The sequence below is a fragment of the Leucopleurus acutus genome (genome assembly GCF_964270905.1).
Source record: "Leucopleurus acutus genome assembly, chromosome: 11".
Classification (NCBI taxonomy): Eukaryota; Metazoa; Chordata; class Mammalia; order Artiodactyla; family Delphinidae; genus Leucopleurus; species Leucopleurus acutus.
This window is the reverse complement of record NC_139152.1, coordinates 15,195,165-15,216,144: the sequence shown is the minus strand read 5'-3', so window position 1 is coordinate 15,216,144 and position 20,980 is coordinate 15,195,165. Positions and strand designations below refer to the sequence as shown.

General features: G+C 35.5%; 1 protein-coding gene across 7 annotated transcripts in view; it reads right to left on the bottom strand.

Moving 5' to 3' along the window:
- The window catches only part of PIK3C2G (phosphatidylinositol-4-phosphate 3-kinase catalytic subunit type 2 gamma), a 364,032-nt gene that overhangs the window by 63,539 nt on the left and 279,513 nt on the right, over positions 1-20,980 (bottom strand). For 6 of the 7 annotated variants that reach the window (XM_082849612.1, XM_082849613.1, XM_082849617.1 and 3 more), the window contains one exon: positions 2,147-2,222. In XM_082849612.1, the coding sequence (XP_082705738.1) occupies positions 2,147-2,222 (76 nt within the window). Of the gene's footprint in view, positions 1-2,146; positions 2,223-11,358; positions 11,395-20,980 lie in introns of those variants that run through there. The other variant, XM_082849615.1, reaches the window with a different exon arrangement.

Here is a 20,980-nt window from a genome sequence, read left to right as displayed (position 1 = left end):
GTAGTAAAATGGTAAAGTCTGGGATTTTTGCTTAAGGTCATCCTATTTAAACCATTATTTAAATACACTTGAATAACTTTATCCTCTACTCATTTAACAACATAAGCTCAAAGTTTCAACTAGTTGACAAGAATTATGCTTAGAATAATATTGTGCTTCTTGTTTAGAATCAACTGATATTCTGTGACAAAAGTATTAACATTAAGAATTCAGAAGTATGAAAGAGGAAATAATTTAAAGCATACAAGAAGGAACAACTTCCTGCTAATCCTTGTTTGTTGTAATGATTTGCATATCCTGCTTAGAAGGTGTGTTCTGTTGTTTTAAGATAACAAGCTGTATTTCATAGGCAGCCTGTATTTAAAAATATTGAAAATCAAATCTTTTGCTCATTAACAGTGATGAAACAAATCCTGAGTATTGTATGATGTAGTAAGATATAAGCAAACCAGATAAAAAAGAATTCTCAAGCAACCATTTTAGTTTTTACAATAAGAATCCTAAATTTTTTGTGTGTATGTATTTTAAAACACCTTATAATAATCACCAAATTTAAAAACTTGATAGTGATCCACAGTTTACTTTTTGAAACACAGAGAAAGAATTTTCTTTAAGGCCTTTAATGACAAAATAGAGGCCAATCTAGTAGCTTTTTCTTAAAGTTTGACATCTCTAGAAATTGGCAACTTTATTATTATTGGTTTTTTTTAATCTGTTTAATGCAAGTTTATAAATATTGATTGTGAAAATCTCCCCAGCTAATACTATATTTTTTAAAAAGATATTTGTTGTATAATTTGTAAATTATGACAATAAAAATATTTTATATTGTGGGCATTATTCTTCTTTAGATACATGCTATAAAATGTAAGAAATTACCTTACTTAATATTGTTTATGGTTTGACTATATAAAGCATCTTAGAGAGTAACGTTACATGAGTAAAATGTGGGGAATAAAAGTGGTACAATTCTCATATATTAAATTAGGATTTGTTAGTTTAGAGCAATGCATAGTAGGGAAGTGAGTCCTTGATTTAATGTTACTCTCAGTCTAACAGGAGAAACAAGGCAGACACAAAAATAAATATGTAACAATAAATAGTCACACTATAAGACCTGACCTGGCTGTACAGAACTGTTGTTCTGTATGAGGGTTAAATATCTAGGATGTCAGATACAGGCAGAGGTAATGAGCAGATGGGCCTAATCTTAAAGGCAGAGAATCGGAAGGTGGATGTGGATAAAACTCAGACAGGGAGCTGCAAAGGAAAGGGGGGGTAAGCCCTAGAAAATTATGGGTTTGCAAATCTTATATGAGATAAAAACCAGTATCAGTATTAGATGGCCACTGGCAGTGGAATTATATTACGAATGCTTAAGATTGATAGGACATTCTAATATTTTAACGGCTGAGATGCTCTTGGCTTCACATAAGAGAAAACTAGAGATAACTTAAGCAAAAATGGAGATGAACAAATGGGTAAAGACCCATCCCCAAGCATGTAATTAAACCTAGGCCTCTCAAAAAAATAAGTGATATTTTAAAATGTCAAAAAAAAAAAAAGATTGACAGGACATTCAAAAAGAGTCTCTGCCAATCTAGGTGAGATGATGATAGAAAAATTAATTAGAATTAACATACATATGGCAGAGAATAGGGTGGATAATTGTGCTGGTCTAGTTTGGGATCCTGGTAATAAAAGAAGACTTCATGAGGGAGCTGGAATAATTATTGAGCTTTGAAAGATAAGAGTGAAACTGCTAGATAACTCATGATCATTATTATTGCCTAGTATTTATTTTTGTTGCTTCCAAATATGTTGAGTAAATTGTAAGACTTACCTGCAGGGGAAAACAGGACTTCTGCCTCTGAAATGCAATTCCATCTCAATGCACAATTAATTGAAATGAGTTAATAGTGTGATACCATGTAGTTATTATAATTGGACAAATATATCTGGGTTTAATTTAACTTGATAGACATATTCTAAGGAGTTAAAAAGCTTTCGAAGTGGTTAGAAAAGACTCTTAAGGCCTTATTCTTAAAAAGATTTTAATTTGAAAAATAAAAAATTATAGTTATGATTTTTGTACAATTATATTGAAACAATAATTGTACATAGAAATAATGATAAAATTACTTGCCTAGGTCCACAGGTGATGATTCTTCCATTGTTTGTTCCACAGGCTCAGAGAGGAAAAAACTAAGTACACAATCACTCTGAAAAATAAGGCAAAATAAAATATTTTTTCATATCTTACATTTATTTATTGTTCCTATTCCCTAGTATTTAAAAACGTTGACCCTAATATATAATGTTTATAGATACCTGTTTTATTTATAGATATATCTATATTTACAGATTCCATAAATAGAAAAAAATATACTGGGAAGTTTATTAAGTCAATGCTATAATTTTACACCAAGTTAAACTTAACTTTCATGAGATTAGATATCTGGTTATTTGATATTTCTTTAAGAGGCTCAGGTGTGCTCTGCTTTTAGAGCTCGCCATATGTTTATATTCTTGAACTTTACAATTATGCATGAATCTCACACTTCCTTTTTCTAGAAAATGTGTACCATTGGACAAAGTTTTTGAAGAAAAATTACTCTCAGTAGGACACAGGTACTCAGTTAAAACTCATTACTCCTCAAGGTTCAATTCTAGAAATGCTCACTAATTACTGACTACACCAATGCCATAGAGGAATGTTAGGGGATATTTAGAAACAGAAAGATGCAAAAGGTGACCCCTCTCTTTAGAACACAATCTAGTGGAGGAAACAGATTGTATTGAATGCTTTAATAGAAATTCTAGTTCCGTTTAATTTTAGAACAAATAAGTGAGTGTGCTTCTCTTTTAAACTGAGATTGTCACAAACTGACATTTAACCTGGGCTCCAAATAAATGGGCTAACTGGTGAATCAGAATAACTTTTCCTTAGTGACACTGACACACATTTTGTTTTAAGCCATTATATGACCAAAGCAGCCCTTCCTATATTATTATCTGAAGGGCACCACTAAATAATTGATTATTTCTTTTGACTATCATAAGCTGATGCCATAGTACCTGCAAAGCTGCCTAACATTCTACCCAGTTAGCCTTCATTCTGTGCAATGGCTCTTTAAAACCTCTTCCAGAAACTTACACTTCCAACTCTGACTCCTTCTTTGCTGATGATTTTGTCTCCACTCTAGAGAAAATAAAAGGCAGATGGAAACTCCTATATTTCCTGCTACAAAATCTACAGCTGCACAAAGCCAGTTTTTCTCTTTTTTTCCTGCTACACGGGAAGAAGTGTCTCTCTTCTCATCTATTATAAGTTGAATTCTACCCTCTGAAAATTTATATGTTGAAGTCCTAACCCACAGTAGCTCAGAATGTGATCTTATTTGGAAATAGAGTAATCGCAGATGTAATTAGTTAAATTAGGTTGAGGTCATATTGGTGGACCTCTAATCCAATATAAAAAGGGAAAATTTAGACACATTCATGTAGCAAAGATGATGTGAAGAGACATAAGGAAGAAATGGCCATCTACCATCTGTAAGACATGGACAGAGGCCTGAAATAGACTCTTCTTCACAGCAGTCAGAAGGAACCAACCCTGATTTCAGGGTTGGTTCAAGGAACCAACCAAGGTTGGTTGAAGGAACCAACACCTTGATTTCAGACTTCCAGCTTCCAGAACTGTGAGACAATGCATTTCTGTTGTTTACATCACCCAGTTTGTGGTACTTTGCTATGGCAGCCCTAACAAACTACGACATCATCCAATGCTGATCATGTCTTTCTGTGTTCTAGATTCTATTCCTTCCTCCTCAAGAACCTTGTAGAATATCCCAATCTATACTTTAGTGTCTTTTTCTTCCTCCCTCCCTTTCTTTCTTTCCTTCCTTCCTTCTTTCTTTCTCCCTCCCTTCCTTTTCTATCTTCCTTCCTTCCTTCCTTTCTTTTCTTTTATTTTTCTTCCTCCCTTCCTTCCTCCCTCCCTCCCTCCGTCCCTCCCTCCAATATCAAGTGTGGCCAACTCTCTCCATTTTAACAACTAACAAACAGATGAGTCAAACCACACAAAGTACACTCACACAAAAATAATGTCTTGTCACTAGTGCTCCTTTCAAGTCCTATTATTTTTCTCCTCTTTGACACAAACTTATGGGAAGAGTTGTCAGCACTCACACTGGTTCCTCTTCTTCAACTTCCACTCACTTTATGATCTATCACACTCAGGTTTCTGTCATTAATCGTCCTCTGACAATGCTCTTACCATCATTTCTCTTCTTTAAGGTCATTTTTTCCCCTAAATCCAATGGAGATTTTCTTGGCCCTTATATAACTACTCCAATTTTAGTGAAAAACTCTTTCACCTGCTTTCTTGATAGCAAGTTCTCCCAGTTTTTCTTCCATTTGTCCTGCCATCTCTTCTTAGACATTTTTCAGGCTCCTTTTCCTTTTGCTTATAACTTAAATTCTAGCGTCCCTCACTTCTAGGCCCATCTCTCTCATTACTCTAACACATTCTTTCCCTGTGATGTTATTCCTTTTGGTGGCTTCTATAATGATGCACAAATCTAGACCTTTATCTCAGATCTATCTCTTGAGTCTCAGCCCTCTACATCAAAATGTCTTTTTATTGGCTTCCTTGACTAAAGATAATTAAAACCCCCAAACTACACACTACATGCATTTTCTTTCCCCTCGATTTGCTACTTCTTCCTGTATCCAGGCTCAAAATAAGGTATATCGTTTTGGACTCTCCATTCTCCCTACCCCACACAAAAAGTTAAATGATAAGTCCTATTAATTTCACCTCCTAAATACCTCACTTATCCATTTCTTCCCTCCAGGTATACTGTCGTCTTCCTTGTTCTAGTATCATCACTTCTCACCTAAGTTACAGCAAGTGTTCCCGACTCTTTTCTTGCTACTCTTTCATCCAGTCTATTCGTCACACAATTGCCAAACTGATCTTTCAAAATAAAAATCTAATAATTGCTTTAAACCCAGAAGTGACTCCCCATTGCTCTTAAGCAAAAAGGTCAACTGCTTAACAAGGCTTGTAAGACCTTTCTTGAATGGGATCTTGCTCATTTCCCTATCTTCATCTCTCACCATTTCTCTTCTAGTATATTAACTCTACTGAATTATATTTCCTCAAGTGTGTCATGCTCTCTTATCTCTGTTTTTCTACATGCTCCTTTCTCCATCCTTTCCACCTCTATCCACCCATTTGCCCAAGTTTTATCACATTCTCTCTTCTCTACTCTTTTAGCCTAGTCAGTGAGATATCAAGAGCAGAGATCATTTATTCACTCATATTTAATATAGTATTTTTACTCAGTAACTATTTATTAACAGAAACTGAGATCTGTATTCAGATATAGAATACATTGGTCTTCTAATGCAAATATTTTTATCTGTGTAGCAGTTTTATGCATCATTGTAAACTAGTTAATTAGCAATTTTTATCTCTACATATTGATCTCTTGTGAACTTGTATAATAATCTATCCTCAAGAAATATATCCATCTTCAGGAAGCTGACCAAATCAAGTTTTTTAGTTTGAAAGTCTGAAATCAAATTTCAGAATTTGTTGAAGGGAATTTGACCTTCTTTGGCTTTTGACAACCAGTCAATTATTATTCTCTGGCAACGTTTTGACCTCACCTCCTAATGGTTATTAAACTTCAAGAATAGGCAGAACATCTTCCCAATTAGTGTCTGAAATGTCACCAATAGCTAATTATTCCCTTGTATTTACACTGTCATATCCTTGAAACCTACATTTGTAATTCCAGGTGTGGGTGACATGCTGAATACTAATTTCTTAATGTAGCAATATTGTTTTCATTCTTGAGGAAAAGCATGATCTAGTGTCAATGGAAGGGAGAAATCAATAAAAATGATTAAGAAGATAAAAAAGTAGTATTGCTTGATTTCAAAATAATCAAATTTTCTCCTCAGATTTGGTTTTACTTATGTACATGTATCCCACAGCTTTTTAGCACATTGCACTACTGGATAGTTTGGAGAATTATAGAAATGTTAGTGCTACAGTTGCTTTCACTGATAACCTGAACCAGTGTTTTCAGTTGGGTTTATACTGACCACCAAGCAGTGTGGCTATATTTAGTTGTATAGGTTGTATACTGAGCAACTCTAGGGGTGCCATTTTTACATTGACTATAGATATAATCCTAGTCTGCAGGGCTTTCCATATGTAGAGCTGCCAGATATAACAAATAAAAACAGATGATGCCCATGCAATATTTACAATATACTTACACTAAAAATATTTATTTATCTCAAATTCAAAGTTAACTGGGCAGCCTGCATTTTATCAAGCTACCTGACAATCTGAGATGCTTAAAGATGTATGGGCACACTTTTGGTTGTCTCAATGACTGGAGGGTACAGTTGGCAATTAATGAGCAAGGCCACTTATCTTAAATATTCTGAAATACCAACAATATTCTCCCATTATTAAGAATGTTGTTTTTCTGGGGACTTCCCTGGTGGTCTAGTGGCTTGCGCTCCCAATGCAGGGGGCCTGGGTTCGATCCCTGGTCAGGGAACTAGATCCTACATGCTGCAACTAAGACCTGGCACAGCCAAATAAGTAAATAATAAAAAAAAGAATGTTGCTTTTCTGTTTAATTCTTCAAGTGGTAATAGTTTTCTGGAGGACAAGCTCTGAATTTAACTACTTCATTCTAGAAATGAGAAAACTGAATACCAGATGGCATAAGTGGTTGACTGATTGAGATTAGTATAAAAAAAAGAATGTAGAGTAAATCAGTAAGCCCAGGCCCACCTGTGTTACCACTGCCAATGACCTATAGATGTGAAGAATACATATGGGGATAGGTGGGAGATGTGCCTAGAGAGAGTTTCGTAGGAGTCCTAGAGCATGCTGGTCTTCTGCACAAGCTTAAAGCTACTAGGACCTATTGATGAATTTTAAACAGAAAAACATCATGATCAGATATTTCTTAGAAAGTTGACAGTGCAGCATTGTGGAGGAAAGAGAAAACAGCAGTCAGCCTTGGAGAATGTCATCAGCAAAGCTCCTTATAAGCTCAACTTATATTCTCCGAACAGTCCCTTCTGCTTTCCTTTTAAGTTTCTGAAATGGTAGTAGTGCTGTCTCACATTCCCTTTATAACCCTGGTCCTGGGGATGGGGTAGGTATCCTCCTTGCATCTCCTTGATCTTCCAATCTCCACACTTTCTTCCCATATAAAAATGCCCTGCTTTGAATATCCATGTCTACTGACTATACAGCCCTCTCCCTCTTGTTGTTGCACTTGTCTACTGATCTCTAGGTCACTGGCCTTCATTCCTACAACATTTTAAACCCTGGAACATTGTCATTTTCTCCAATAATACTTGTCATAATTCACACTTATTTTAACATTGACACAAAGCATCCTTCTTTATGGTAGATTCTTTGTTTTTAACTCATCTCATCCAATAATCTTGTTCTGCATCTTACTCCATCACTCACTCTTGTTCTTATCTGGATCAGTGACTGAAGTTCTTCCATTGTCTTGATTTCTAGCTTCTGAGTCTACAACCACCCGCTCCCTCCTTTTCAGCTCTCTTCCTCTAGTTATATAACTCGAACAATCTGTTGACCTTTTCACTGACCCTAACTCCTCTCATTATTATCATATCCCTCCTTGGCCAATATGGATCTCACGGTCAATACTTATAATAACTCTCTCGTATACTCCTTTTAACTCTTTTGACCCTTTCTCCCATTATTCTATTATTCACTTGGCAAAAAACTAATTTGAGACTGATTTGGGCACTAGATCACATGTTCTCTTTTCTAGTCAAGATCATCGCTCTGGTATATGGCTAATTGCAACACCAATTTTTGCTTCTTCAGTGGATTTTCCTACCAGCATACACGTATGCTATAATTCATTTCAGTAAACAAAATTCTTGACTTACATTTCCCTGCACACTGTTTTTTTCCTATTCATCTTTAGTAAAGATTCTGCAAGGATTGTTTTCAACTTTCTATCCCAAATTTCTCTCTTCACTTTCTCTTTTGAACCATTCTAATAAGGTTTTTGTTCCCAGCACTCTCATCAAACTGTTTTTGTTAAATTCACCAATGATATCCATTCTGCTAAATCCAGTGGTCAATTCTCAATTTTTGGCCCATTAGTAGCATTTGAAACAGCTTGTCATTCCTTCTTCTTTGAAATAATTTCTTATCTTGGATTTCAGGCACCATGTTCTTTTTTTTTTTAATTAATTACCTCCACGAGTCATTTATTTATTTGGCTGCACCACATGGCATGCAGGATCTTAGTTCCCCGACCAGGGATTGAACCTGTGCCCCCTGCAGTGAAGCGTGGAGTCCTAACCACTGGACCAACAGGGAATTCCCAGGCACCATATTCTTTTAGTTTCCAACAGATTGCTCTTTCTCAGTCTATTTTGTTGATTCTCTTCCATCTTCTCAAACTTTAAAGTTGGTGTGCTGCATGGTCTCGTATTCAGACCTCTTCTCTTTTATATTTACATTTTCACCCTAAGTAACATCCAGTCTCATGGCAATGAAAACCAATTATTAATTGAAACTCCAATATTTATATTTCCAGCCTCTCTTTTCCCCTCAAGACATTCAACTTTCCACTTGACATCTCTACTTAGAAGTCTCACAGGCAACTCAAACTTAATGTATTTTGATCCAAGCTCCTGAAAAACCCTCATTCCGCACTGCTCTTACTACAGTTTTCTCCATCCATCACAGCAAACATTCAACCAATGCAAGCTTGTATGGCCATAAAGGTGGGTTGATGGCCTGCACTTATCCTGATTAATCAGTTCCTGTGCCCTAACAGTTGTTAAATATTTGGAACATCCCTCCTATGTAAAACATTATATATTTGGTGAATAAATTAATACATGGTTGGTATTTGTCTTAAGGACTCTGAAGTTATTGGACTTTGATATCAATGATCCATGTAAACACATTAGGTTATATTAAACACTCTATGAGGTTATACATATACATTTTTTTGCTAGAGTAGATGTTTATCTAACTAATATAGGATTCTTAGTGTCTAATAATGTGTTCTTATATTAGAAATTCAGTCAATAAAGAGCAAACTTGAAGCCAAGTGAGAAATTTTAAATCAAAATCTGCATCAGCTTATATTTTAAATTCAAAGCTCACATTAATATTTTGTTTACCAATTATATTATTGTCATTGGGAATTTAAAATCATTGATTTTTGAGACAGTTGATCAATTCAGAGTTGCTCAAAACCTAAGTGTTTTTCCAGTATCCTATGAACATATTCTTATTCTCAAAGACTACAGAGAGTTAAAGTCCTTGCAAAGATCAGAAGTGATGCAATATAACACTGAGATCAATTTTTCCTGTCTTTAAAATAACACATTAAGAATTCCCATTTATTAACAGACCAGCCAACATCTAGAACTGACTGCAAGATTTAGTTTCAGTGAGTTAAAACAATAAGCTAAATCTCTCTCAAACTCCATGAAGGACCGTAAAAATGTGAATTTAAAAATAAATTCCCATAAGCATTTTAAATCAAAGTTGAACAGTAATTGTATTTTATTGCTTTTTTCACAAAGCAGCTTGTCATAATGTCCAGTCTTTAATGTAGTTCAACCCACTGTATTTTACATGCAAGAATGACACTATGAAAAACAGTGAACTTTTAAAGAATCTTTTATAATTCTGGTTCTCAAATGTCATCAGCATTTTACCAGACTTTGAAAAATAATCTTGGTTTTACTGATGATACACATATGACATTTATCCTGCCTGCATCGTAATCTCAGCCAGCTCCAAATAGGAAAAGAGCAATGTACTGACAAATGTAGTAATTAACATCTGGGTTTAGCAAGCAGGGAACAAGAAACATATGTTCATTATTAAGGTAGGATTTACCCGTTTGGATTTATTTTGACATTTGATTTCTGCTTAAAAAAAGAATATTGCTTAAGCCATGATAGCATTCCTTATTTTAAGGGACCTCTAGAAATGAGCAACAATACTGAGAAGAGCCAAAAATCACAATGAATACATGGCTTTAAAAAGTTTTAAAGCAACTGCTGTTTGTATGTCTCACCTAAACTCAAATGTGGGTACACATTTCTCACATTTCTTTAGGTACTGCAATCATTTGCTATAACTTTTATTACATATTTATATTGCCCTTTATAAAGATCTTAATTTAGTTCACAACACAATTCAACTAAAACAGTAAAATTTTAAAAAGCAAAAGGAATTCCTGTTATCACAGCTTGTGGAATGAAACTATAAACACTTCAAGAAAAAAAGAAGTTTCAATGAGTTTGGGAGAAGGGAGTCAAGCTAAACAAACAAAAACCAGGCAGATATAGGACTAGGATGTCTAAACTGATGCTTGCAACCTCATTAGAAGAGATATTAAAATAGTGTATAATTGTAGTCCTCATTTATATCTGTTTTCTTTTATCAACCAATTTGTGTGTGGGGATGAAAGGGGAGGGAAGAGAGATGAGGAGAAGAGAGAGATGGTCTCAGGGATTTACAGTCATCCCTCTATTTGGGCTGCTCTTGTGCTTTTAGATCAAACCCCCAGAGACATCTCTCTCACCTAACTTAACTCTGATACCTGAAACTGGACTATAAACAGACTCTTCATCTCATTTCCTTGACCAAAAGCTAGACTGCTTACAATTGAGTATGCCCCAGAAGGGTATATAATATTTGATTTTAGTAAGGTAAGGTTGTTCAATTTCATATTCAAGCTGCATCTTCTACTTTCTTTTCTCCCCCTTTTCCACTCACTCCTATGTATTATATATGTTCGTGTCTGTATTCATCACCATATTATAAACTCACTGAAAGTAAAGTGTATATTGCATTACTTTCATCTTTCCAATTTGTTCTCTGCAACTAATTTAAAGCTTTTAATCTACAGTGTTATACATAGTATGTGATCAGTAAAAATTTTAAAATCGTTACAAAGTTACATACAGTGATATAAAATATTTTTTAAAAGTTACAAATAAATGGATCACATAACTAAAAAAGAATGTGAGTTTTAATGTATAGACATAATAGGATTATTTGTCTTTCCTATACTGTCATATGACAAGCAGCTATGGAAGAAGAAAAGTGTTTTTATAAGGATTTTTCTAGGGTCAGAGATGAGGATTAACCTATCATAGGAGTATTCAGCACAAATATAATAAATTTACTTTAAATCTCTTATTTTATTAGAAGAGGAAAAAAACTTACGTGTGTTTAAAAATTTCCTCTAAGTTGTTCATATCATTTAAAATAATTACAATATTTATGTTACATACCTGGTTTTATAGATTTCACTGTTTATAGACATAACTCTGTTAAAACATATGAGAGAAGAGAAGAACTTCATCAATAATACAAAATTTTAAAAAAACTCAAAATAATGTGAATTATTTTGGTATTATTTATGTGAATTTTAGGCCAATAAAGTTTTATTCAGTTGATCTTAAAATATGTTTTTATTCCTTGAATATAAACAAACTGAATCAGGGAAGCATCCACCAGGATATGGAGACAAAGCTTTCACTGTGGTCAATCCATTTGAAGATAACTGAAAATTGATGACATTATGCATCAAGGAGAACCAGGGTGATTAGTCAGGTCACATTATTAAGGCTAGTCAGCATCTGCTTATGTCCCTGTCAAATTATTACTGTTCAATCACTGTGTCATATGTATAGTGAGTATTGTATCAAGACCCATAAAGTTCCTTAGGAAGAAAGGAAAGAAAAACCCAATGTGTGAAGTTGTGAAAGTCTTTATGAAGCCACTGAAACACATCAACATAGAATACTGACAAAGACTGTAAGCTTCTCAGAGCAGTGTACATATGTGATTCAGCTTCTGAATTTTGAGAAGAGAATTATCCAAACCTGGCTGTGTATTGGAATCACTTTTGTTCTTAAAAAACAACACATACGACGGAATCCCCATAAGATTAACAGTGGATCTTTCAGCAGAAGCTCTGCAAGCTAGAAGGGAGTGGCAGGACACATCTAAAGTGATGAAAGGGAAAAACCTACAACAAAGATTACTCTACCCAAGAAGGATCTCATTCAGATTCAATGGAGAAATTAAAACCTTTACAGAAAAGCAAAAGGTAAGAGAACTCAGCACCACCAAACCAGCTTTACAACAAATGTTAAAGGAACTTCTCTAGGCAGGAAACACAAGAAAAGGAAAAAACCTACAAAAAACAAGCCCCAAACATTTAAGAAAATGGTAATAGGAACATACATATAGATAATTACCTCAAAAGTAAATGGATTAAATGCTCCGACCAAAAGATACAGACTGGCTGAAAGGATACAAAAACAAGACCCATATATATGTTGTCTACAAGAAACCTACTTCAGACCTAGGGACAAATACAGAATGAAAGTGAGGGGATGGAAATAGATATTCCACACAGATGGAAATCAAAAGAAAGCTGAGGTAGCAATTCTCACATCAGACAAAACAGACTTTAAAATAAAGACTATTACAAGAGACAAAGAGAACACTACATAATCATCAAGGGATCAATCCAAGAAGAAGATATAACAATTGTAAATATTTAGGCACCCAACATAGGAGCACCTCAATACATAAGGCAAAAGCTAACAGCTATAAAAAGGGAAATTGACAGCAGCACACTACTAGTAGGGGACTTTAACACCCCACTTTCAACAATGGACAGATCATCCAAAATGAAAATAAATAAGGAAACACAAGCTTTAAATGAAACATTAAACGAGATGGACTTAATTGATATTCATAAGACATTCCATCTAAAAACAGCAGATTACACTTTCTTCTCAAGTGCTCGTGGAACATTCTCCAGGATAGAACATATCTTGGGTCACAAATCAAGCCTTGGTAAATTTATGAAAATTGAAATCATACTAAGTATCTTTTACAACCACAATGCTATGAGACTAGATATCAATTACAGGAAAAAAAAAGTGTAAAAAATACAAACACACGGAGGTTAAACAATACACTACTAAATAACCAAGAGATCACTGAAGAAATCAAAGAGGAAATCAAAAAATACCTAGAAACAAATGACAATGAAAAACAACGACCCAAAACCTTTGGGGGGCAGCAAAAGCAGTTCTAAGAGGAAAGTTTATAGCAATATAATCCGACCTCAAGAAACAAGAAAAATCTCAAGTAAACAACCTAACCTTACACCTAAAGCAATTAGAGAAATAAGAACAAACAAAACCCAAAGTTAGCAGAAGGAGAGAAATCATAATGATAAAATCAGAAATAAGTGAAAAAGAAATGAAGGAAATGATAACAAAGATCAATAAAACTAAAAGCTGGTTCTTTGAGAAGATAAACAAAATTGATAAACCATTAGCCAACTCATCAAGAAAAAAATGGAGAAGACGCAAATCAACAGAATTAGGAATGAAAAAGGAGAAGTAACAACTGACATTGCAGAAATACAAAGGATCATGAGAGATTACTACAGGCAACTCTATGTCAATAAAATGGACAACCTGGAAGAAATGGACAAACTCTTAGAAAAGCACAACCTTCCAAGACTGAACTAGGAAGAAATAGAAAATATAAACAGACCAATCACAAGCACTGAAATTGAAAGTGTGATTAAAAATCTTCCAACAAACAAAAGTCCAAGACCAGATGGCTTCACAGGCAAATTCTATCAAACATTTAGAGAGAGCTAACACCTATCCTTCTCAAACTCTTCCAAAATATAGCAGAGGGAGGAATACTCCTAAACTCATTCTACGAGGCCACCATCACCGTGACACCAAAACCAGAAAAAGATGTCACAAAAAAAGAAAATTACAGGGCAATACCCCTGATGAATTTAGACGCAAAAATCTTAACAAAATACTAGCAAACAGAATCCAAGAGCACATTAAAAGAATCATACGCCGTGATCAAGTGGGGTTTATCCCAGGAATGCAAGGATTCTTCAACATACACAAAACAATCAATGTGATACACCATATTAACAAATTGAAGGATAAAAACCATATGATCATCTCAATAGATGCAGAAAGAGCTTTCAATAGAATTCAATAGCGATTTATGATAAAAACTCTCCAGAAAGTGGGCATAGAGGGAAACTTCCTCAACATAATAAAAGCCATATATGACAAACTCACAGCCAACATTGTTCTCAGTGGTGAAAAACTGAAGCCATTTCCTCTAAGATCAGGAACAAGACCAAGTTGCCCACTCTCACCACTATTATACAACATAGTTTTGGATTTTTGGCCACCTCAATCAGAGAAGAAAAAGAAATAAAAGGAATCCAAATCGGAAAAGAAGAAGTAAAACTGTCACTGTTTGCAGATGACAGGATACTATACATAGAGAATCCTAAAGATGCTACCAGAAAACTACCAGAGCTAATCAACGTATTTGGTAAAGTAGCAGGATACAAGATTAATGCACAGAAATCTCTTGCATTCCTATACACTAAAGATGAAAAATATGAAAGAGAAATTAAGGAAACACTCCCATTTACCACTGCAACAAAAAGAATAAAATACCTAGGAATAAATTTACCTAAGGAGACAAAAGACCCATATGCAGAAAACTGTAAAACACTAATGAAAGAAATTAAAGATTTTACAAATAGATGGAGAGATATACTATTTTCTTGGATTGGAAGAATCCAAGAAACAGATTTTACAAACAGATGGAGAGATATACTATTTTCTTGGAAAGAAATTAAAGATTTTACAAACAGATGGAGAGATATACTATTTTCTTGGATTGGAAGAATCAACATTGTGAAAATGACTATACTACCCAAAGCAATCTACAGATTCAATGCAATCCCTATCAAACAACCAATGGCATTTTTCACAGAACTAGAACAATAAATTTTACAATTTGTATGGAAACACAAAAGACCCTGAATAGCCAAAGCAATCTTGAGAAAGGAAAACGGACCTGGAGGAATCAGGCTACCTGACTTCAGACTATATTACAAAGCTACAGTAATCGAGACAGTATAGTACTGGCACAAATCCAGAAATATAGATCAATGGAACAGGATAGAAAGCCCAGAGATAAACCCACACACATATGGTCACCTTATCTTTGATAAAGGAGGCAAGAATATACAATAGAGAAAAGCCAGCCTCTTCAATAAGTGGTGCTATTAAAACTGGACAGCTACTTGTAAAAGAATGAAATTAGAACACTCCCTAACACCATACACAAAAATAAACTCAAAATGGATTAAAGCCTTAAATGTAAGGCCAGGCACTATAAACCTCTTAGAGGAAAACAGGCAGAACACTCTATGACATAAATCACAGCAAGATCCTTTTTGACCCACCTCCTACAGAAATGGAAATAAAACCAAAAATAAACATGTGGGACCAAATGACACTTAAAATCTTTTGCACAGCAAAGGAAACCATATACAAGACAAAAAGACAACCCTCAGAATGGGAGAAAATATTTGCAAATGAAGCAACTAACAAGGGATTAATCTCCAAAATATACAAGCAGCTCATGCAGCTCAATATCAAAAAAACAAACAACCCAATCCAATAATGGGTAGACACCTAAACAGACATTTCTCCAAAGAAGAGACACAGATTGCCAACAAACATATGAAAGGGTGCTCAACATCACTAATCATTAGAGAGATTCAAATCAAAACTACAATGAGGTATCACCTCACACCGATCAGAATGGCCATCGTCAAAAAATCTACAGACAATAAATGCTGGAGAGAGTGTGGAGAAAAGGGAACCCTCTTGCACTGTTGGTGGGAATGTAAATTGATACAGCCCCAATGGAGAACAGTTGGAGGTTCCTTAAAAAACTAAAAATAGAACTACCATACGACCCAGCAATCCCACCACTGGGCATATATCCTGAGAAAACCATAATTCAAAAAGAGTCATGTACCACAATGTTCATTGCAGCCCTATTTACAATAGCCAGAACATTGAAGCAACCTAAGTGTCCATTGATAGATGAATGGATAAAGAAGATGTGGCACATATATACAATGAAATATTACTCAGCCATAAAAAGAAATGAAATTGAGTTATTTGTAGTGAGGTGGATGGACCTAGAGACTGTCATACAGAGTGATGTAAGAGAAAACAGAAAGAAAAAAGCAAATAACGTATGCTGAAACATATATATGGTATCTAAAAAAAATGGTTTGTTGAACGTAGGGGCAGGACAGAAATAAAGACGCAGATGTAGAGAATGGACTTGAGGACATGGGGAGGGGGAAGGGTAAGCTGGGAGGAATTGAGAGTGTAGCACTGACATATATACACTGCCAAATGTAAAGTAGATAGCTAGTGGGAAGCAGCTGCGTAGCACAGGGAGATCAGCTTTGTGCTTTGTGACCACCTAGAGGGGTGGGATAGGGAGGGTAAGAGGGAGATGCAAGAGGGAAGAGATATGGGGATATATGTATATGTATAGCTGATTCACTTTGTTATACAGCAGAAACTAACAACATTTTAAAGCAATTATACTCCAATAAATATGTTACAACAAATTAAAAAAACCCAACACAGATACCAGATACAGTCATACCTTGGAGATATTATAGGTTCAATTCCAGACCACCATAATAAAGCAAATATTGCAATAAAGCCAGTCACATGAACCTTTGGTTTCCCGGTACATATAAAAGTGATGTTTACAATATACTGTAGTCTGTTAAGTGAGCAATAGCATTATGTCTAAAGAAAACCAATGTTAATAACTTATGTAAAAATACTTTACTGCTAAAAAAATGCTACCTATCATCTGAGCCTTCAGCGAGTCATAATCTTTTTGATGGGGGAGGGTCTAACCCTGATGCTGATGCTGCTGACTAGTCAGGGTGGTGGTTGCTGAAGGTCGGAGTGGTTGCAGCGACTTGTGAAAATGAAACAGCAGTGAAGTCTGACCCCTTGATGACTCTTTTTGACAAACGAGTTCTCTGTAGCAGGCAATGCTGTTTGATAGTGTTTACCCACAGTAGAATGTATTTTGAAATTGCAGTCAATCCTTTCAAGCTGTGCTGTTACTTTATCAACTAATTTTTTTGTTGTAATTTCAGCAATCTTCACAGCATCTTCACTAGGAGTAGATTCCACCTCAAGAAACCACTGTATTTGCTCATCCATAAGCAGCAACTCTTCCTCATCTGTTAAAGGTTCATTGTGAGATTACAGCAATTCATTCCTATCTTCAGACACCACTTCCAATTCTAATTATCTTGCCTATCACCTCTGTAGTTACTTCTTCCACTGAAGTCTTGAACTCCTCAGTCATCCATGAGGGTTAGAATCAACTTCTGCCAAATTCCCGTGAATGTTGATATTTTGACCTCTTCCCATGAGTCATGAATATTCTTAATGGCATCTAGAATGGTGAATCCTTTCCAGGAGGTCTTCAATTGACTTTGCTCAGATCCTCAGAGGAATCACTATCTATAGCAACTATAGCCTTAAAAATTGTATTTCTTAAATAATAAGACTTGAAAGTCAAAATTACTCCTTGATCCATGGGCTGCAGAATGGACGTTGTATAAGCAGGCATGAAAAAAACATTAATATTGTACATCTCCATCAGGTGCATTGTCAATGAGGAGTAATATTTTGAAAAGAACCTTTTATCTAGGCAGTAGCTCACAACAGTGGGCTTAAAATATTTAGTAAACCATGTTGTAAACAGATATGCTCTCATCCAGGTTTTGTTGTTTCATTTATAGAATATAGGGCACAGTAGGTTTAGCATAATCTTTAAGGGCCCTAAGTTTTTTGGAATGGTAAATGAGCATTGGCTTCAACTTAAACACCAGCTGTATTAGCCCTGACAAGAAAGTCAGCTTGTCCTTTGAAATTTTGAAGCCAGGCATTGACTTCTCCTCTGTAGCTATGAAAGTCCTACATGGCATCTTCTTCCAGTAGAAGCCTGCTTTGTTTAAATTGAAAATCTGATGTTGAGTACAGCCACCTTCATCAATTATCTTAGTTAGATCTTTTGGATAACTTGTTTCAGTTTCTACGTCAGCATTTGACGCTTCACCTTGCACTTTGATGTTATAGAGACTTTCCTTAAACCTCTTCAACCAACCTCTGCTAGCTTCAAATTTTTCTTCTGCAGCTTCCTCACCTCTCTTAACCTTCATAGAACTGAAGGGAGGGGCTTCCCTGGTGGTGCAGTGGTTGAGAGTCCGCCTGCCGATGCAGGGGACACGGGTTCGTGCCCCGGTCCGGGAAGATCCCACATGCCGCGGAGCGGCTGAGCCCGTGAGCCATGGCCGCTGAGCCTGCGCATCTGGAGCCTGTGCTCCACAACGGGAGAGGCCACAACAGTGAGAGGCCCGCGTACTGCAAAAAAAAAAAAAAAAAAGAACTGAAGGGAGTTAGGGCCTTGCTCTGGATTAGGATTTCATTTAAGGGAATGTGTGGCTGGTTTGATTTTCTATCCAGACTACTACAACTCTCTTTTATCAGCAATAAGCCTATTTCTCTTTCTGATGATTCATGTATTCACTGGAGTAGTACTTCTAATTTCCTTCAAGAACTTTTACTTTGCATTCACAATTTTACTAAGTGTTTGGTTCAAGATGCCCAGCTTTCTGACTATCTCATCTTTCAACATGCCTATCTCACTAAGTTTGATCATTTCTAGCTTTTGCTTTAAATTGAGAGATGGGCAACTCTTCTTTTCACTTGAACATTTAGAGGCCACTGTAGGGTTATTAATTGGCCTAAATTCAATACTTTTGTGTCTCAGGGAAAATAGGGAGGCCCAAGGAGAGAGAGAGAGATGAGGAAAAGGCCAATCAGTGATGTGGACCAGAACGCACAACACTTATCAAGTAAGTTCAGAGTCTTATATGGGTGCAGTTTGAGGCACCTCAAAACAATGACAATAGTAACATCAAAGATCATTCATCACAGATCACCAAAACAAATATAATAATAGTGAAAAAGTTTGAAATATTGTGAGAATTACCACAATGTGACACAGAGACACAAAGTGAGCAAATGGTGTTGGAAAAATGGCGCCAATAGACTTGCTCAAAGCAGGGTTGCCACAAACCTTCAATTTGTAAAAAAAGCGTAATGCCTGTGAATGGCAAATAAAATGAAGTACAATGAAACGAAGTATGCCTGTATCTCCCTTTACTGATATGACAAGCATCCCTAAGGATGGGCCTCAGAACATACTTTTTAAAACCTCCTCACATTATTCTGAAACAATTGATCGCTAGGTACTATTTTTGCACCCTTGGCCAGAAAGTATACAATGTAGGCAATCAATAAACATTTGTTGAATGACGGAGACAGTAGATTTTGAAAGTGGTCCCTATTGTGCCAGTGCCGACATTTGATTTTTGTTGATTTTATCTTTGTTAATATAGCACTAACTTATTTATTTTGTAGTATAGAAAGGATGACTAATAAACAGATGTAGGATTTACATCTTAGGAAGATATTTTCTTGTACTCCAAATACTCATTGTACAAAATTCAAGTAAATTATTAGGAGGGTGTTACTTTGGGAGAAACTCCTATAATATCAGCTTCCTTTTGTTTGATACTATTATGGGACCAAATGGGATTGCTCTATTTGGGAGCCCAGTGTTAGAAGATGGTTGATGTATTCTCACTTGGAGCATTTCTGGAATCTGTGATTTCACAGTCATATCTCATATTTGATGATATAAATAAATATCTCTTCTTTTTTCTTCTATTTCTTCTCCTTTTTTCTCCCCCACTCAAATCCTAGATCTTAATTCATCCAAGATAAAAACAGTGAGGTGTTTGAAATTTCTTCAACCTTCCTTTCCCTAAATATTGACCAATAGAGTTTAAGAACAATATAAAAACATCTCTTCTTGGGGCCTCTACAGTAGTACTTTTTAGCACATTAGCAAATGTGAATGTGATGAAAACTGTGAGGTACACGTTTGGTGGTCTTGTTCAGCTTTCTCTATGCAGCTGTGATTATGATAAGCAGCGATATTCATTAAATCTTGTTGTGATAAACTGCACTTTGCAAGTCTTCCCAACCTGTATAAGTCTGACCCCTTTGCTTTTCCCCTTTCATAATAATCCTCTGCTAACAGTTCTATATGAACCCATACTCTAGGCAGATATACTTACGAGTTCCCTATTGAAAGCTTGCTGCCATCTGAAGACAGATCTCAATATTTATCCTATTCACACTAGGACCAGAAATCAGAAGCCCCTCCACTTTGCACTTACTTGCCTCTGCTTAAATAGGCCAAAGCCTAACACTTTCAATGGTTACTAGATATTTTGTCAATTATCCTGAAAAGGCACAATCTTTAAAACAGCTTTAGTATAATCAGTAAGGCAGCTCTCAGCATGAAAGATGACAATCCCATCCACTATCCCCTCAGCGCTTTCCCTTAGAGACAGTTGCCATATCCAAGTGTCCTTCACTATAGCAAAGTGAATAGACATGACCTTCAGAGAATGTCAGAGTTAGTAAGGAACATTAAGATTTCAACCTAATACATTCCTGAATATGCAAAAAAGCACTTGAAATCCAATGAAATAAATTCAGTTGCCTTGATCCTATAGGACAGAAGCTTAGAACTCATTTCCCATTACTCACTGATTGAGACCTAAATACTAAATATATTCAAAAGATATAATACAATTTATATTGAGTATGCTAATATAATACATAAATTCATGAATATGCAAGATACCTACACATAATTATTTACTATACTGTAGCTTTCCTATTGTCTAATGCTGTTTTCAACAATCATTTTACATCTTTGTTTTCAGTTATCCTATTATTATACATGGTTCTGTCCCCACGATGAACAGATACTGTTCATTTCTTTCTCTTTGTTCATAACAGATATATTACAGATGTGCTCTGAGTGATCTTTCTGAAGGGTAAAATCATGACCCAG